At 47.8% G+C, this 18,782-nt stretch overlaps 1 protein-coding gene across 1 annotated transcript; it reads right to left on the reverse strand.

Annotated features, from left to right (window-relative positions):
* Nucleotides 1-4,986: 4,986 nt before the first annotated feature.
* Nucleotides 4,987-9,979, reverse strand: NKX2-5 (NK2 homeobox 5; the record flags this gene model as incomplete). Its single annotated transcript, XM_081322019.1, has 2 exons — nt 4,987-5,615; nt 9,694-9,979. The coding sequence occupies 2 exons, from the start codon at nt 9,977-9,979 to the stop codon at nt 4,987-4,989; spliced, it is 915 nt and encodes a 304-aa protein (XP_081178145.1).
* Between the last annotated feature and the right edge of the window lie 8,803 nt (nt 9,980-18,782).

Raw genomic sequence — 18,782 nt, forward strand, 5'->3', positions numbered from 1 at the left:
ATGGGAAATAATATTGCTGATGAACTCTAAATAATCGAAAAAGCCAAAGAACACCAAAAAGAAGTCATTATGTGATTCTTTGACTATAGCAAGACCCTCAGTTCTGTTCACATGTAAAACCTATATACAGGAAGAGACCACGGTCCAGATATACCATGACAAAACAGACCAGCCCCCAGATCAGCAAAGGAGTGAGATAAGGCTGTAGTGGCTGAATGGAAAGATAAGCATGATTTTAAAACTGGAAGAAAAAACACCAGTCATATGTGTTACGCTGATCCCACTGCTCTGATATATAAAAAACGATCTGCAAACTCTAGTAATGAAAGCAAAGGGACTAAATTAAATATAGCGATCAGAGTATGTAATTATAACGTATGCCAAATCCAATGATAACAGACAGGGGAAGTCCATCTTGGAACGGACAATGAAGATACAGTACTGAAGTGGGTGGATAGCTTCTGCTTTTTAACATCCACTAGCAAGAGTAAATCATCTACAATCATGAAATACCTCACAGACTAACACTTGGTAGAGTAGCAATGAGGGTCTTGTCAATACCGTGACATGTTTATACCTAATCAGAATTGTGCAGGCCATTATTTTCACTGGGACACAGAATAGTAGTGAAAACTGGACTACAAAGAAGCAAGGTAGGAACAGGATTGGTGCTTTTGAACTACTAGGCGGGTATTGAAAATACCAGGGACAGTCAAGAAAGCAAATCAAAGAACAAATCAATCCAGAGTTCTTACTTGAAATAGAAAGGGCCAGGCTCAAATTACCATATTTTGCTTGAAACTAACAGGCAATCACACTATATTCAATGGCAAGGTTTCCTCCTACACCCTCACCTTTCCAGATGATGAATTCATGGAGAAGATCTACTCCATCTATATTGTTTCCCTGTACTTGTGACTTGTCTGCCTTTCAGTTGCAGATGTTGGGGCATCACAAATGAAAATAAGAATCCAAAGCTAGGCAGAGAGCCATTTGATCAGTTCTAGACCAGCTTTTTTTCATTGTGGTTTTTTTTAACTGGCCCATAGGAATTTGACTCTCCTGAAAGACAATTGGGCCCTTTGGTAGCCATCCTTTCTCAGTGACCAAGATTCTAGGCTATTACTTCATTCCGAGGTTCCAAATATGCTGTCTGACTAACTAGGATCTTTTGCCTGCTCCAACTTTATCTTCAAAAAATTGTACCAGGTAGAAGGGAAGATAACTCTACCCACCTTCTTCATACCAGGGCTGATTTAATTCCCTTCTTCCACCATCTTACCTTACCTTCCTTCCTTCCTTCCTTTCATTTTTTTAAAGGAAGAACAGGAAAGTGCCTAATTTGGTGGGAAATTGCTTATTTGGGCAAACTTCCCAAAACTTGAAAACCTGAGTGATTTTCCCCCCTCCCTCTCCTTGTTTTGCAGCCTCAATATAAAATTGCTAGAATGGGGGAGGGGGAGGGAGGGAGGGAGGGAGTGGTGGGAGAGAGAGAAATCCGGATGGAAGTCCTGAGCTTGGGGTTGCTGGTGATCAAAATCCCCTTCTCGGATGTCAGGGGATGGGAACGAGAGAGCGCACCAACAACAAACAGAACAATCCCACGCAGTCAAAACATCCTGGGGGGCTCCGAGGCGCTTCAGAGCGCCATTAGGAGGGCGAGGGAGCCTGCCGGCTATCGAGCCCATCAGTAAACAAGGATGGAGACGCGCAGCCAAGGAGGAGCTGGATGGGAATCCGGGGAGGAAGGGCTTGCCCTCCAAGGGAGATCCCTGTAGCAACTTCGTCCTTGCTATTGCTCAACCGGTCCACCCCAATATCCCCTATCCTCCCCCCCCACACACACACACCAAAACAAAACAAAACAAAACAAAAACCCTTGGCGCCCTCCAGGTATATGGGAAACAGCTCCCACCATAGCCTCTTTCGGCTGTTCCTGGAGCTCTTCTCGGACAAAAAAAGCAAGCCACCAACAATCTCTTGCCTGATGCAACCGCCTGCCGAAGGCAAGTGACGGACGGGAGAGGGCTGGAGGGCCCACCCGCACACCGGTGGGGAGGCGCCCTTTCCTCCCGTTGAGTCCGATTTCGAGAGAGGTTTCCGAGGGCGAAGTGCGGGTCGGTGGCGCCGGAGCCACGGACGCGAATTGAAGGCGCAGCGCTTGGCAGGGCTTAGTAGTCCACCGGTCCTGCTCGGGCGCGGTGGTGACAGCGCCTGCCTCCGCGGAGGCTACTCTTAAGGCGGCGGCCGTCCTCTTTCGTTGGGAAGATGAAAGGCGCCGACAGACTACTCCACAGCGGCTCCGCTTGGCCTTTTCCTCGCCTGCCTTTGCGCCGAAGGTCCTCGAAGCTAGCGGGACCGTCTCCCCGCGGCAACTCTGGAGTCGTAAGGTCAAAGCTTGTAATGCTTGCTTGGTCGAAGAAACGGGGTTACCCCCCCCCCCGTCAGTCTCGAGCAGCCAGTACGAGGAGAACCAGCCTTAAAGGTGACGATTGATCACCCAGTCCGCTTCTTCAGAATACAAATTTCAACTAAAGCCCAAGGCTGATCTTTCCTATCGTCCACTTCCTCAGTGGCCATATCCATTGGGAAGCATGGAAACTGTCGTGCAATGCCTCTCGCAGGCAGCTGTTTAAGAAGCACGGTAAAGCAATCGAGGTGACGGGACAGCAGCTGGCCAGGCTTTTCTGCAATCAGAAATCAAAGACAACCAGAGCGGGCTAGAGTTTGGACGAAACGCCACCAGGAAATCACAGTGCTAGATAATAACTCCCAGAAGCCGAGTTTGATTACAAGAAGTTTGACTTTATTATCTTGGTCTGAAAAGAGGATTTTTTTTTTGAGGGAAGGGGGGGGGAGGAAGCAAATTTGGAGCTTTCAGTTTCTTTCGACTGTCGGATAATAAGAGAGACCCCCAAAAGACACCTGTGGGTGCTGATCTTTACTGACTTGCTTTAAATTACAAAAAACAGCATCCTTCTCGGTCAAGTGGCACTCTTTGTGGCTCGCTTCCCCCTCAGTTGTCTTGGGGACTCCAGCTCTCATAATGCTCAGCGAACACGACTGGGTTAGCTGGAAATTTTGCGATTCGAGCTAAAGGCTCGATTCGTTTGGAAGGATCCTGATCTGCAAAGACCGACACCTCGAAACAGCTTGGGTGGGCGTCGTTGCCTCCACTCGCTCCTCAGGCAGAGTCCGATCTTCTGGGTGGTTTATTTATTTAATTTGTGAGCCGCCCATCTTGTCCAGAGACAACTGGACCGTACAAACCGTTAAAACTACTTACACATTAAAATGGGTTAATAGCCCGGAGAGCAGAGAATGTCTGAATAGTGTTATCCGAGTTATTTCACCACTAATTTCATTATACAGGGAGGGGAGGCTTGTTGCCTGTTTGTTTGCGTGTGTCAGGCGGCCCTATAGTCTTTGGGTGGTTTCGCGCAAAATGTGCCAGCTGGGTGTAATTGTTTCGCTTTTGATGGCCGTGCTCCGCATATTAATGGTGATTAGGTGCTGGTTGCATCAAATAGCCGTAGGTTAATAAATGTCTGAATAATTTTCGAGAAAAAGTGCACCGGACTACAATCGCCATTCCAAGTTCCTGCTTTTATAGGCAAATCTAGGACTAAAAGCCTTTTGTCTACAGCCCTTTGGAGCAAGAGCGCCATCGACTATGCAGATAGGCCTCTTTGCACAGTGAGATTTAAGGCCTACTTCTAAATTAATGCCCTTAATGCTTTTTTGTGCCTGTGATTTCAGATAGAGGACGCGGCCACCCGCGCGGGTTAAGCGTCTGTGGCTACTGTTGCTTCGACTCGATTGCATTGCAAATTCTTTGGAAATTCCAACAGCGGGAGGCTTTGCCACTCTACCTATCTACAGTAGGCAAAAGGAGTCATTTACGTCTAAAGAAATTCAGTGGGACTTCACAGGCTTTGCGAGTTACAAGAAGCCACCCTACGGACTGGGCGGCGGGATATTAGACTCGTGAGAATCGTAGCTCCATCGCGGTATCTCCCTAGCGGGAGCGGGAAAGGGGGCTTCTCCCACTTCCACTCCAACTAAAAGCAAACGGTTTTCCGAATGAGCGCAAGGAAACACAATAAGCAGCCCAAATTCAAGCCACTCTTTTTAATGAGAAGACATCAGTTCTTTTTTGTTGGGGTACAGAAACCAACGCCCTCTCCCTCCCTTTCCCCCCCCCCATCCCGAAAGAAGTCAACGCCACGGCCGGGCAGTGCATTTCATACTCTCAGCAAACCGATTTAGTGCAGAATTCTACGGGGGGGAGATCACAACAGCCTGCGCCTTCTCCTCCTGGGGTGGGTGATGCGCCGACCCTCCGCCTCGCACCGGAAAGCAAATACGGCCGGCCTTTCAAGGAAAACTAATCAAACCAGGAATAGTTCCCGCAAGACAAAAGCCTCCTGGCCACCCGGGCTTTTGAGGAAATGGTGGAAAAGAGATGGGGCGCGCCCGTGTTCTCTGCTGGTCTGGAAAAGGAAGTCGGTTCGACAAAAGGTCCTTCGCGGTTCATAGGCAGATTTAGCCGGTATTTTAAAAAAGTGGGAAAGAGGTGCGGATTGGTAAACGAAACTCGCCCCCTATTAACGCCAAGCGCTCGGCGACTTCCGGAGTCCTGGTGGTGGACGTAACTTCGAAGCGGGAGCGAAGGGACGCAGGTCCGGCCACCTCCTGCCTTTGGACCGAGGTGCGATCTATTCAGAAGCCAGGCCTCCATCAGACTTCGGTCCCAAGGAAATCCGAAGTGGCCCGCCGAAAGCTGGAGCGGTAGTCGGCGCTCCCACCTCCGCGCCCACCCTCCCCGTCCAAAGAGCCGGAGAACCTCCTCGGCCCCACCTAAGGCGGAAAAGGGCGCGCTCTCTCGGCTTCCGATGTTCGGGACGATCGGGTAGGGCGCTTCTCCGAAGGGGGCGCCGGGCCGCAGCCGAGTCTTCCCCCCGGAAAGCCTCTGGCCCTCTGACCCTACCAGGCTCGGATGCCGTGCAACGCGGGAAGGCCGCCGTTCCCTTGCGGGATGGACGTCTGCACCGGGTTCAAGTCCCCCACGCTGAAGTTCATGAAGTTGCCGGCGGCGGCCGAAGGCTGGACGCTCTGCACGGCCGGATAGCTGCAGCTGTAGCTGGCGTTGCAGGCCCCGGTGCCGCCGCCGCCGCCGCCGCCGTAGCTGCCGTAGGCCGGGTAGGCGTTGTAGCTGTAAGGGTTGAGGCTGACGTTGTAGGGCGAGCTGTAAGGGGACGAGTCGCCCAGGCAGGGCTTCCCGTCGCGGACCAGGACCGGCACGGCTATCCGGCGAGGCGGCGGGATGCTGCCCACCAGCTCCAGGCTCTGATCCTGCCTTTGCCTCTTGCACTTGTAGCGGCGGTTCTGGAACCAGATCTTCACCTGGGTGGAGGTGAGCTTCAGCACGTTGGCCAAGTGGTCCCTCTCCGGGGCCGAGAGGTATTTCTGCTGCTTGAAGCGGCGCTCCAGCTCGTAGACTTGCGCTTGCGAGAAAAGCACGCGGGGTTTCCGCCTCTTCCTCTGCCGGGGCCGCTCCGCCTCCTCGGCGTCCCGCTTCTCCTGCTCCAGAGACTTCGAGAGGACGCACAGCTCTGCGGGAAGGCAAAAAGAGAGAAACCGAAGCGGCGATCAGAGGGTGGAGGCGGCAGCAGCTTTAGGAAACAGCCTTCGCCCGCCCGCGGCCGCTCCGTCGCCTGCTGAGCCCGGCGAGGCTTCCCGTCCTTCGCTTTGGTTTGATGGCTCTCTCTCTCTCTCTCTCTCTCTCTCTCTCTCTCTCTCTTTCGCGTTCGCTATTCTCAGCTGATTTCTACAGCTACCTTGTAGGTAGATCACGCTAAGAGGGGTGAATTCCGTAGATGAATGATCACGGCACCTAAGAGTCCCTAATCGTACATCTCAGGCTGGCCGTGGCCCCCACCCATCCCTGAGCGCTCCCAGTCTAACCCCCCCCTTACGGAAACTATTGACGATTTCTCCGTTTGCTTTGATCGCTTTTGTTTTGTTCTATCTCCACGCACCACCACCACCCCCCAGCTGTCCAAACTAGCGCTGTTTAAAAGTAAGTCTAAATTATTCCAGTACAATTCCAAAATAGATGGCATACATTTCTCCCCTAAGGTCCAAGGACATTTCTCCCCTAAGATCCAAGGACAATTATAAGTCCGTAAAGCTGCCCTGATTTGAGTCGATAGCATTCATTAAAAGAGAAAGGAGACACCCCCCCTCCCCACCACACACATTCCTCCTGTGGACATAGGTGTCCCTCAAGTCTGCTAGGTGTGTTTTGGAGCCAATTCAGTTACAGACAGAAATATTGAGGCATGGATGCCTGGAAAGTACCACCAACCTCCTCGGAAGTTCAGTAGAAATTGCAGTGTGTAATCCTACTGAAGTTGCAGTAGGAAGGCACAGATCAAACAAAGCAGGAGAGCAAATGAAGAAAATTGAGAGTTTCAAGTGCTTAACTGTGGCCGATTTGCTCCCACAGAAACTGACCTGTGTGGCTCATGAAAAGGACCTTTCAATCTTAGAAAAATTCTGGAAACAATCTCTATGGAAATCCCTAGGATTTATTCTACCAAAAAATAATGATTTGGGCAAAAATAACGGAGAAAAAGGATTGCTCCAGTCTAATTTCCAAGCAAGGCTGAGAAATTGAAATATACATAACTCCTTCCAGACCACAAATGCCTAAGGTTATTTGTTACTACAACCATTTGTTGCTACTGTGATTATAACAAGCCTTCTTAGCAAATTCAAGCAGCTCCATTAAATAAATTCAGTCAATGAAAAAAAAAACCAGGATTCTATTTCCCTATTATTAATTATACTTGAAAAATACTTTTGCTGCATGCTGTGTGTATCCAGCCAATTGTAGCTAACAAACAATTAGCTAAAGTTAAACAATCCAACACTCTGCCCAGTATGTGATTTGGGCTTAGGAATGGATTTTAATTTGCATACTCCCAGAAAAAGACTGAAATTAGCGGAACTTTTTTCCACTTCAGATATAAATGAAGTGGAATTACAGATAAGGGCAAAAAAATTAGATCTCAGGACCTTTCAGTCCCCAGTCTTGTGAACATTTACTTGAGAGTAAAATGGTTTTAAATCAATGGAAGCAAAGGACTGCTAAATATTAAACTCATTTTTAATTATATATAGACCCATCATTTTTTTGTTCATTAATTTCTACAATTTAAAGTATATGCGTAATGGGACCTACATAGGTTGATTTTTGCTGAAGCCTAGGGCTTATACCAGAATAAATATACAAAGTCAAGATGCTGGGTGTTTTCCAGAAGCAAAGTCACACCATTAATTGCATTCTGATTCCTTCCTGAGAAACTGAAGTGAGAGTGAAGGAATTAAGGATTTCCTTCCTTCCAACCAAGAGATAGGTAGCCTGAACAGGGATGTTCCTTTCACCAGCTTTCAGATCAATGGGTGCTATTTCAGTACAGGCTGCAAGTAAAGCAGGGAAGAGAAAGTTGGTAACTACCTTAAGTGGGAAATTAGAGGACTGGGGTCTGAGAACCCCGAGTGTCATGTAGTCTGTTTCCTTTTGTACTCCACGCTAGAGGAGATTGCTAATTAAGAAGTTCATGGCCAATTCAGTTGATTTGCTTAGGGGACATTCAAAAAGGGGCGTAGTAGCCAGGTATATGGGGCCAGCATTGAAAGGCACAGACCAGCTCTAATTCCTCGTGAACAAATTATCTCCTGGCAACAGCACAAGGTAATGCTCCAGTGGTTGAACATTCTCACTTTGGAAAGGTTAAAGACCGTGAAATGTCCAATGGATCCTCGATTCATTTTCCAATAGAGATTAAATCAACATCCCTGGAGATTCTGGGAGGTTGGCACCCACTGCTGTGCATTCCATTGAAATACTACTGGTCTCTTCCCACCTTACATGGAGAGAAGTGGAGAGAAGTTGGGGTCTTCTCCCAAGTGAGTGTGCAGAAGATAGCAGTTTAAGGGATCAAAAAATGGGATCCAAGTTCAGTTTGACACCAATAACCTTGGGAGCAAGATTAATGCCAGAAGAGGATTGCTCCAAAAGAACATTTTTATGGACTGTCATTCTCCTGGCTTGATGACCTCAACATTTCACTCCATCTCAGCTGGAGATAATTGGCATATTTGCCCAGGAATCTGTTCCAGGAAAAAAACCAGTTCACAAGAATTCTGTTTTTCTGTTATTGTAGCATTTGGGAGAGAAAATCTGTCCCAAAGTCTCAAGAAGTCTTTTGAGGCCAGAGAACAAAGTGGGAACCAAAGCAAGTGAGTGGTGCAATTTGCAAACCCATGCCTGTGTATTCAGAAGCAAATCCCATTGGGATCAGTGGGACTTTCCCAGGTTAATAAAACATATTCTCAACAGCCTTAGGATGCAAACTTAGACATTTTCAGCCATGAGTGAATCCAAAGAACTCAACAGAATTGCTTCTCAGTATAAACAGTTTTGTACTATAACTGTTTTGATGCAGCTATCCAGCTATCGTGAACCCTGAATAACAACATAATCACTAAATTCAGCTGTTTAAATAGATTCATGCTTAATAAAAACAAAAACTATCTTTCACTGAATTTTGAAGAATGAAAAATCACAGCACTTCTTAAAATATTCATATTAGCCCTTCAATTATTTTGGGGACTTGCTTAAAATCAAATGAAGGGAATTGGAGGTGGTGGGATGCCTCTGTAGTTTCTAAATACTTGGGCATTGTCTATACATCTTTGAATGCCAATCCTACTGCAGCTGAGTAAATATTGCAGTAGTAGGATCAGAATTTATGAACAAGGACTCAGGAAGGATTCAATAAGATAATTTTAGGGAAGAGATTTTTGACTCCAAATATTCTGGACTTCAAGGGAAAGAAAGACTAATTTATTCTTGGATAATTACCCTTTAAAATGGGGGAGGGAGTTTATCTTAGATCCACTGAGGTTAAGATAATGTCAGAAGAGGACTTTTTCTGTCTAAATTTTTCTTGGGCAGTCATTCCAAATTCCGGATAATCTTCCTTTCAGGTAAATATGGTAACACTGAACTACTCTCAGGGGTTGTTGTAAGGATTGCAACAAACAAGGGCGGTGAAAGACATTTTCAAGAGCTATGGTAGGATTAGTATAAGTATAATTAAGTATAATTCTTCCGCATCACGGGTATTAACCTTGATTATTATAACACAGTGTCTACTTGGATTGTCACCAGTTACTTGTCACAAAAACAGCAAGTCCCCCACATAGGAATTTAAGGATATTGACATCGAGGGATCTTCACTAGGGGAGGGATGAGACGTTGCCATGCCCCCCCCCACCCCCGCCCCAAGCAGCCTACACAAGGACCGAACAGAGTCGAAGGCGTCTTCGCCAATGCTCCACTTACAACCCCTCCCAGCCACTAAAAGTCGACCGCCATCCACACTGGGTTACTGTTCCCTAACCTTCCTACAGTCTCTCCCCGTCCAGGAGCGGCAACACGGAACGGCCCAGCAAGGCAGAGGCGGGCTCAGGGCTCCCACCCACAGACACCTCCCCGGACATCCCCTCCTCGGAAGCGCCCCTCTTCCCCAGGGAACCCGCGTGGCCGAAGATGCTTCGGCCCCGCAACGTGGGCGGAGGACGCCCGCTGAACCCCCCTTCCCTCCCCCCCGCGGCTACCTTTTTTGCTCTCCTTCGGCTCCTTGGTCGGTTCTACCTCCACGTAGCTCTTGGCGAAGAAGGGCCCGGGAAAAGCGCCGCCGCTGCCTTTGGCCAGGCCGGCCGGGGCCTCGGCGAGGGGGGCGTCCTCCGTCGGGTAGGACTCTTGCTTGAAGGTGGCCAGCATGCAGGAGGAAGGCGAGCCCAAGGCCGAGAGCTCCAGGGACGCCAGGCCGCTGGGGTGCTGCTCCAGACTCAAGATATCCTTGACCGAGAAAGGCGTGCTGGTCACGGGGCTGGGGAACATGGTGGGCGCTGCAGCGGAGCCGCGGCCGGTGCCCCCCGCGAGCGCCGGCTTCCGAAGGGCGCCGCGCCGGCCGAGCGGCCAGCCTTGGCTTGTCGGCTGGAGGCAGGTAGAGAGGCGGGACCCCCCGAGGAGGAGGGACCCTGCCCTTGGGGAGCCTTCTCATTGGTCCGCCCGGGCGCCAGGGCCCGCGAGGGGCAGCTCGCCCGACCCACCTAATATAGGCATGGAGCTCCGCGAAGCGCCGCCGAAGGCGAAGAAGGCAGGGGAGCCGGCCTTGGCCGCGTCTCCTGTCGGCCGGAGAGGCCTCTTGGGTACAAAAAGCTCTGCGTTTCGCCATCATCGATCACGCCGTCAGGCTAGATAAACACGCCGCGAGCAAAAGCCTCAGGCGAGGACGGTGGCCTGGATGTCAAGAGAGCCGGGGGGCGGAGGCCAGCCGAGGCTGCCTCTTCTCTATCCCTGCCCTCGGGTCGGGGAATCCGGCCGGCGGGCGGACGAGGGGGGTGGGGGTGGCCGGAGCCTCAACGTTCAGCCTCTCTCACTCTCACCTTCGCCCCGAAGCAGCCTCCGGGGGCGGCCTGAACTGCCCCGCGGGCTTTGCCGCCTTTCTCTTCCTCTGCGGAAGAGGGGGGGAAAGAAAGCTGGGCGTCCCGAGAAAGCCCCACTCTGGGAGGCGACTCGGGTTTCACTGGGGGGTGGGGAAGGCTTTGGAAACTCTGCCTTTGCCTTGACCAGGGGTAGGCAACCTTGGCTCTTTTATGACTCGCGGACTTCAACTCCCAGAATTCCTGAGCCAGCATAGCTGGCTCAGGAATTCTGGGAGTTGAAGTCCGCGAGTCATAAAAGAGCCAAGGTTGCCGACCCCTGGCCTTGACATTCATCACCAATATAGTAATCCGTCCCTTTTATTATTTTTTTTCAGGAAGAAACATATTTACGGTTCAGCCCACGGGAAGGCGCGGGGTATGAATTCTGCGCATGGGCCGCAGAAACGCAGACGCTCGCGCGCCTCACCACGCTCCCTCGCTCGGGGCGCGCCACTTCTTGACGGGCGCCTTCGACTTGGCGGCCCAGCTAAAGCCTCCTTCGAGCTGAGGCGGGCTGCATTTCCCATCCCCTTCAGGAAGTCTGAGCGTTGGAAACCTTAGGCCGGGCTCCTCGCCAGCTGAAGCAATCCGGCTCGCCCAGGGTCAGGGCTGGTGACCTTACCGGGCCTGGCCGCCTCACCGCTTGTAACCAACTGTCTTCCCCGGCGTCTTCCCCGCCGCCCTTTCTCGAGGACACCCCCTAGCTCAGGGGTAGGCAACCTCGGCTCTTTTATGACTCATGGACTTCAACTCCCAGAATTCCTGAGTCAGCTATGCTGACTCAGGAATTCTGGGAGTTGAAGTCCATGAGTCATAAAAGAGCCGAGGTTGCCTACCCCTGCCCTAGCTTACAAAAAGCGACGCATGCCAAATCTGTGACCGGCGTAGAGGGGAGACCAGCTTCCGTATCTGCAGCCCTGGTTCTTTTGACTTAGGACAGACAGAATTGGCCCCGCTAGCATGGACACTCGCCAAGGATCCCACTAGGACTGCCCCCCCCCGCTGCCCCGCTTCAATCCAGCTCTGGCTAAAGGAGGGTTTTTGCTGGAACGAAGCAGGCCCAGGAAAAGAACTCGCCTCCCTAGCCCAAAGTCCGGACTGGACCCATTGATAGGAGAGAGAGAGGGACATCCAGGGGAAGGCCGGTCTTCCGCTCCCTCTTTAACTCGGAGCGGTCTGATAAGAAGAGCAGGGCCAGCCTGCTTGCTACGGGGTCCTTCTAGCGGAGGGGAAGCGGGGCCCGGAGCAGACTCCGTCCGGATCGTCGAGGGTCAGCGCGGGCGCAGCATTCGGGTGGGGTGGGGGGGAGATTTCCGCTCAAAGTTCCTTCAAGAGCCTCTTCCCCAGGGGGAAAGGGGTGTCTTTCTTTTCAAGGGTCTCCCTCAGAGGGGTCAAGAACTCGCGTCGCCCGCCCGCTAGAACCGCTTTCCACCGGGCCCCTGCTTCTTTTGGGAGGGAAGACCCAGCACGTGCCGGTTCATGTGCTAAGGCCCCAGGCGCAGGGGGCGGGGGAGGAGAAAAGCTGGTCTTTTCGGGACAGCTAAAGCGGCCGGATGGGCAGCTACCCGGGGTGAAGCAGCTCTCATGCCCTTCCTGGCATCTCTCGGCTTCGCAGTCACCCTGGAGCAGGGGTAGGCAACCTCGGCTCTTTTATGAGTCATGGACTTCAACTCCCAGAATTCCTGAGCCAGCTATGCTGGCTCAGGAATTCTGGGAGTTGAAGTCCATGACTCATAAAAGAGCCGAGGTTGCCTACCCCTGCCCTGGAGCCTTCAGCCGCGGCCAACTGAGCGGCGCTTCTTTGCCCATTTCAGGGTTATCCTCCCTGAACGAGGTGGAGGACCACCGATGCCCTTGGTTGGAAGAAAATGCCTTCCGGCTTACGGAGTTAGAACCTTATATTTACACCTTATATTAGTACCTTATATTTCGAAGTAAATCACACATTTTCTACTTCTACAAAGGAATTATAAAGTAACCAAATCTCTCTCTCTCTCTCTCTCTCACACACACACACACCCTTAGACACTATTAATCAATTAACACAGATGAAATTAGATTAAAACTAACTAGATTTAATACGTTGGCCAAATGCTGTCTCTCATACTTCCATGAAGCACAGTGTAAAGGGTGCATCTCAGTTGCCTGGAAAAAAAATATATTGTGCAATGGTAGGTAAAGTTCATTCTCCTTTCAGTTAGGCTTCAGTTCTGGTGGTTTCTGGATCACGTTCCTGCTGAGGTCTATTTGGCAGCAGTACAGAAGGTTCTTGCTATTGCTGCCTTGTGACTCCCCCTCTACCTCATGTCTATTGTAGTTTACAGCACTGGGATTTCTTGGTGGTCTCCTAGCTAACTAGGCTCCACCCTCTTTAACTTCTGAGCCCAGGAATGGCTGGCCAGGCTTGATGCCTGCTGAACCCCCCCCCCCCACACACACACTGGGGTGCAACTGAGGACAGGGCCAGCCCTCTGCTTTATAGTCCCCTTTTTCTGAATGTGTCTTTCCCGACATTTTCCCCTCCACATCCTATTGACTGAACACAACTGAACACTTTGCAGTCTGTAGCTGCAGGTCCTATTTATTTCAGGTATATAACTGTGCCTCACTTCACCAATGTATGTCCTACAATTCTATATGATTATTTATTAAATTTATTTCCTGCTCATCTCATCACAAGGTGTGGGTGGTGACCTTGATGATTATATATTTTAAATTGATTGTAGGTTCTACTGTTTTTTAAAACTATTTCAGAAATTGCCCATGAGGGCAATTGCCAAATACACGGAAAGGAGGATGTTGGTGAAAGTTTATTCAAATTCCAGGGGCATCATTAAGTGGAGAAAATTATTAATCAGGGTAAGATTATTTTTCTCCTAGAAATAAATTGACCATCCTTCCATCTTGGGGGGGAACCTTTGTGCTGTGGAAATCATCCCACCTTTTTGCTTGTTTGTTCTGTTGTTGTTATTTGACCTTCTTCCTTAGACATGCAACAGCAGCAATTGAGCAGGGATCCTCAGCCTTATCTGAGACTAATTGTTTCCAGAAGGGTTATGGCTTTGGACATTATCTCACTCCTTCTTGCTCTCTATCCATTTCCCCTACCCCAGTCCCCACCTCCCCCACAGCCATCTAACCAGTATGACTCCCAGTTGTATTTAAAGACTGTTTTTGATCAGCAGTTTGTAAGTCCTTGCTGAAAAATGGGGAGGGAAGGAAGGAAGGAAGGAAGGAAGGAAGGAAGGAAGGAAGGAAGGAAGGAAGGAAGGAAGGAAGGAAGGAAGGAAGGAACTTTGACTAGTTGAGTTGTAGGTGGCCTAGTCGGAAATCTGTCTCTCTCCTCTCCTCTCCCCAACCTCACCGCCCTAAGTAAGGAATTCATTTTATCTCACAAGAAAATGGAAGCAGCAACATCCGATTCAATTAAAATTCTTGCCCTAGGAAGGTTTTTGGGGATGGTATATCAGATCCAACCTCTGTGATGACAGTTTGAGAGATTAGTCTGTACAGAGAAACCCAAAATATAAGGCTGAGGCAAAAAAAAGGAGGGGAATTAGTGGATCGACCTCCTTACTGATTGAGCTCCCATTCTTCCTTTGACATTAAGTTATTGTACTTTAATAACTTAATTGGACTATTTTCTATAAATTAGATCTCAGGTAGAGCAAATTCAATGGTATTTTTACACTCTATTCCAATCCAAATGTAGGCAGAAACAGCTTTTATTGGGACAATGAGTATAATTTTCAATGAAGTCTTATATACTGCTGTTATCTTAGATTTTTTTTCTTTTTCTCTGACAGAGTATGAATGCTTCTTTTACTGTAGTAGCTGGGATATTTCTGGGTCTCTAACAAAGTATCATGTTAATCTATATCCAAACTTATATAAGCAAAATACAACAATTTTGACTGAAACCTATTTCTTTAATTAATAAAATGTGCTTAATTGGGTCACCTCTTGTTCTGAGATAATGAAAGTGGTGGTAGTTTTGTATACTTATCTGTAAGCAGATGTGAATCCTAAACATGTCAGGCATTGAAATACTGAGCAAAAAGGCCTATTTTTGTTGGTAGCCAAAGCACACACTACGGTCATGATCTGTGCCACATCTCCTGCTTCCCTTGGAGATTGTGCTCAAAGAAGTTAAATCTGATATTCTGTTTACTTGAGGCAATCTACTCCTTAGTTGTAGAGTTTAAGAATGAATCTCCTGAAATGAGGTTTGATATTTTTCCATATCAAGTCTTAAGACAGCCTTTTGTGCTTTCAGAATGGAAAAGCTGGTTGTGCACCAATGGGTGGGTGGTGGGTGGGTGGGGGACAACTTGTGTGCGAATGGGCTTTTTTAAAAAAATTAACTTATCCCTTCAAACAGGTAGGTGGCATTCTAGGAGGTCCACTTATTTCAGCATTCCCAAATCTGCCTGTTTCATATTCCTTTCCCTGCTTCTCCCTGGGCACAGTGTAAACTTGCAAGTGTCATCTCCTGTGTATTAATTGCAATTGCAAGGAGAGAAAGGCAATGATATAGTAATAGTCCAAGGAGGGAATCAACTTTAATGATGGTCCAAAACTGTTAATTAAACCTAAGTGAAAAAGCGACACAAAGACTCACCTTTCTCCAAGGACAGACAGGCCTGTGGTAAGAAGTTGTTGTTGATGATGATTACCATTAATAATTAATATAATTATATTTTGTACAAAAGGTTTTGTAATAGTTAACACATTTATTCTCACAAAACCTCTGTGTGAAGCAGGATATTGTACAATAATTTAAATTATCTGAAAATAGTTCTGGAAATGAAATTGGAGAAAAGGTGAAATTGTTAAAATAATCCCGTTCTGAGAATGAATTTTAATGCAGAACACCCTCATTGTTTGTTCTATGGCTTCAGTTTTTATTGGCACTCCAATGCTGCATTACATATTATTTATAAGAACAAATCATTTCTCAGAAGCTGCACCCTACAGTTTCAAAAGTTGACTCCTAAATTTAAAGACACTGTCTCTTGAGGCTGAGGCCATAACTTTACACCACTTACACTACTATGAATCCTCTTCCCTTCTGTTTACGGTAACTCCTATGAAAATGCTCAGGAATCTCAAAAAAACAAAAAACCACCACGCTTAGCTCTTTGTAATATAATAAAGAATTGCCCGACTATTGAGTTTTGTATAAAATTCTGGCTCCCTTCATTATTTCTTGCTAAGTCTTAGGCAATGCGTTAATTGCTTAATTACAACGTCAGTTAACTTACTGTGCCGTAATTTTCGAACATTCACTATTTAGGGAGAGTGGGAAGAAAAAAAGAACCACATAAGGGGGACGAGCCGCGTTTCTTTAAACGACTGGGTGATGCGTGTAACCCGATCTACTGTGCTCAGAAGTTGGGCGCTGCTGCTTTCTGTGGCGCTTACTCTGCTGCTCGAACGGCCAAGCGCTTCACGGCAGAGCAAAGCACAGTGTAAGAAACGGCGATAGGCCAGGAACTGATATTTATATAACGTGCACGGATTAACAACAAAAACGTGGGGAGCTGCACACGGAGGCCATTTGGGAGGCCGGCGGATGGCTGCCACGGATCTCCCTCCCCTTCTGCCCGGGGCGTGTCACTGAATCCGCACGAGCATGTGCCCATAAAGCCGTTATTAATGCTCCGCGGCGTCGGTGGGAATCCCCGCTCGGTTCGGGGGACGCAGGCGGCAGCGGAGCGCCGATGATTAATGGGCCGCTAAGGCGAAGCTGTTCTCCCGGCCTCCATTCGTTTAATGCAGCCGGGAGCTACAGCTCGTTATCCGGCCCTTTATCTCCCCATTGAGCTCCCTCTGCTAATACTCCAAATGGCCGCTTTCGCCTCCCCCTGTTTACAGCCCCCTTCGGCGGACGCCCCGCCTGATGAATTGACATTAGCACTTTTTCGCACTCCTGTATCAACAAAAAGAACTGCAGGGCTGCAATAATGGCGGGAAAAGCAAACACTCGCCCGACCAGATCGAGCGCGTCTGCTCTGTGTCCGCCTGATGGATGAGCCAAGCCTGACAGGCTGCAACGCGGGGCCTGGCCTGCGCAGCGCAGCGCGGAGGGAGGACGGAGACGGGGGACCGCCGGCCGTTTGCAAAAGCTTGGCTGTTACGGGCTGGGAGACCAAGCCTCGGGGGCGCTGGAAAGTGGTGGGGCGTCACCGCGCTTGAGCCCTCCCAGTGAGGGTGCAGGGCAGGCAGATGGACGGGGAGGCAGTCTGTCAAATACGTATCCAGAAGGCCGTGGCCTTTGCCCTCCGCCCATCCGCCCCCAGGCTGCCATCTTTTTCCTACTACAGGGCCGCTCCTACTTCTGCGGAACACGCAGGCCTTTTTCCCAGCACTACTTCACCTTCTCTCCTAGTCTGCGAAAAATAACGCGTTTTCTATTTCCTCACCAAATCAAAGAACAACAATGGAAAAGTGGGGGCGGGTGGGGGCGGGAAAGAGGAATTAAAAGAGGCAGATACTGCAACTCGATGGTAGTAAAGACTTGCTGGGCTGACCGTGGATTGGAGTTTTCGGAACAGTTGCCATTCCTGTTGTCCTTTCTAATCTAATAAACCAAAAAAATGTGGAGAGAATGGAATAGCAGGCAACTGGTGTTTTAAAGACGCTGAAGGCATAATTGGCCATGTACGAGGAGAGAAGGGATAATGAATAGTTAAATAAAATGAGTGCTATGGTAATAGCTAGAATGCCCCAGCCCTAATCTTCCTTTACCATCGTATCTCAGAATTATGGGAGAGAAAACTATAGCTACAGTGAACCAACTTTGTATTAGTTACCAAGAATGCAACTTTAAATAACCGTTTTAAATATATTCACTCTTTTTCTTCTATAGAAGCCAAACAGCTGTTTGCATATGATTTAAGATATGGAATAGAAAGCAGAAGAAAACTTAAAAATCTGATTCTCTAGCTTTTATTTCTGTGCTAATTTATACACTGATGCTTTTCTTAAGTAATTAGAGGATCTCTAAACACTGTAATTTAGCTTTCCCACAAGTGCTAGACATGTTTAAGTAGACATGTCTACTTTAAGTAGTTTTGGAGAGCATAGGCAAAAACAAAATCAAGGTTTATCAGTTGTTTTAGATTTATTTCTAAAACTTATTGACATTGAAAGGTGCATGAACTTATTTATATATTTTTGAAAACTGAAAATAAGATATTAATTTATACTTAGTTTAAATGTCAGTAAGTTCAGTTTTTGTCAAGATTGATTGCAACATTTAATAATAGTAGATTGAAGATGAAATGGTTTCATTAGAAAAATTCCCTAATTAATTCAGCAGATTTATATATTTGTAAATGTGAGTGAGTGCTTGTAATATCTGAAGCTATTAAATACTATTTAAAATATTGTTTCTAAAGTGATGTTCTTGAATAACTATTTGTGCCAGAAATATTTGCTATATACAAATGCAAATAATTATCAACTCATGATTAATTGCTTTTAAAATATGTTTATGAACCTCAGCAAAAGTTATAGGCAACTAGTCCTAAGGCATATTTAGTAAAACAAAGTTGCACTGACTTATATCAAATTTATTTGAATATACATAGATATTGTAGATTGAATACAATACTTAAAACATTATTTAAAAGATGTTTCTTGAAAAGGAAATCTTAAAACTACACTTTGTTTTCAGATGATTGATTTAATTTCCCATGGGAGAAAGATTGCTAGCTGTGTTCTGGAACCATGAGCAATCTGCCCAAGGTCTCTGTTTATAAACTTTGAGTTTCTGATACCTTGGCACTAATTGAGCACTAGCACTTCAAGTGTTGTGGGTGTATTAAGAGCTAGGATTCCAGCAACAGGCTATTAGTGGTTCCTTGAGTAAATCTTTGCAGATTTCCTCCTGCTTCCTCTGCCCCAGCTTCCTCCCCCTTTCTTAACTGCAGAGCTAGCAGAGAAAATGGTCTTGTTGACATTGCTTCTGGCTTCTTAACACTTTAGAGAATGAGAGGCGCCAGTTCAAATGCACTGCACTTTAGCTTGCACTATACCTGCTCACAGCTTATATCCATCAACAAATACTAGCCCATATTGGGTACAGATGACAACAATATACACCAGGGAGAAATTAGCCTATAACAGCTTTGTACCATTTATACCAAAGAGCCGGTCTAGGAAATTATATTTCCACTCATCTCAGGCTATTTTTTTAAATCTCTGAAATA

The sequence above is a fragment of the Vipera berus genome, assembly GCF_964194415.1.
Source record: "Vipera berus genome assembly, chromosome: 2".
In the NCBI taxonomy this organism is placed as follows: domain Eukaryota; kingdom Metazoa; phylum Chordata; class Lepidosauria; order Squamata; family Viperidae; genus Vipera; species Vipera berus.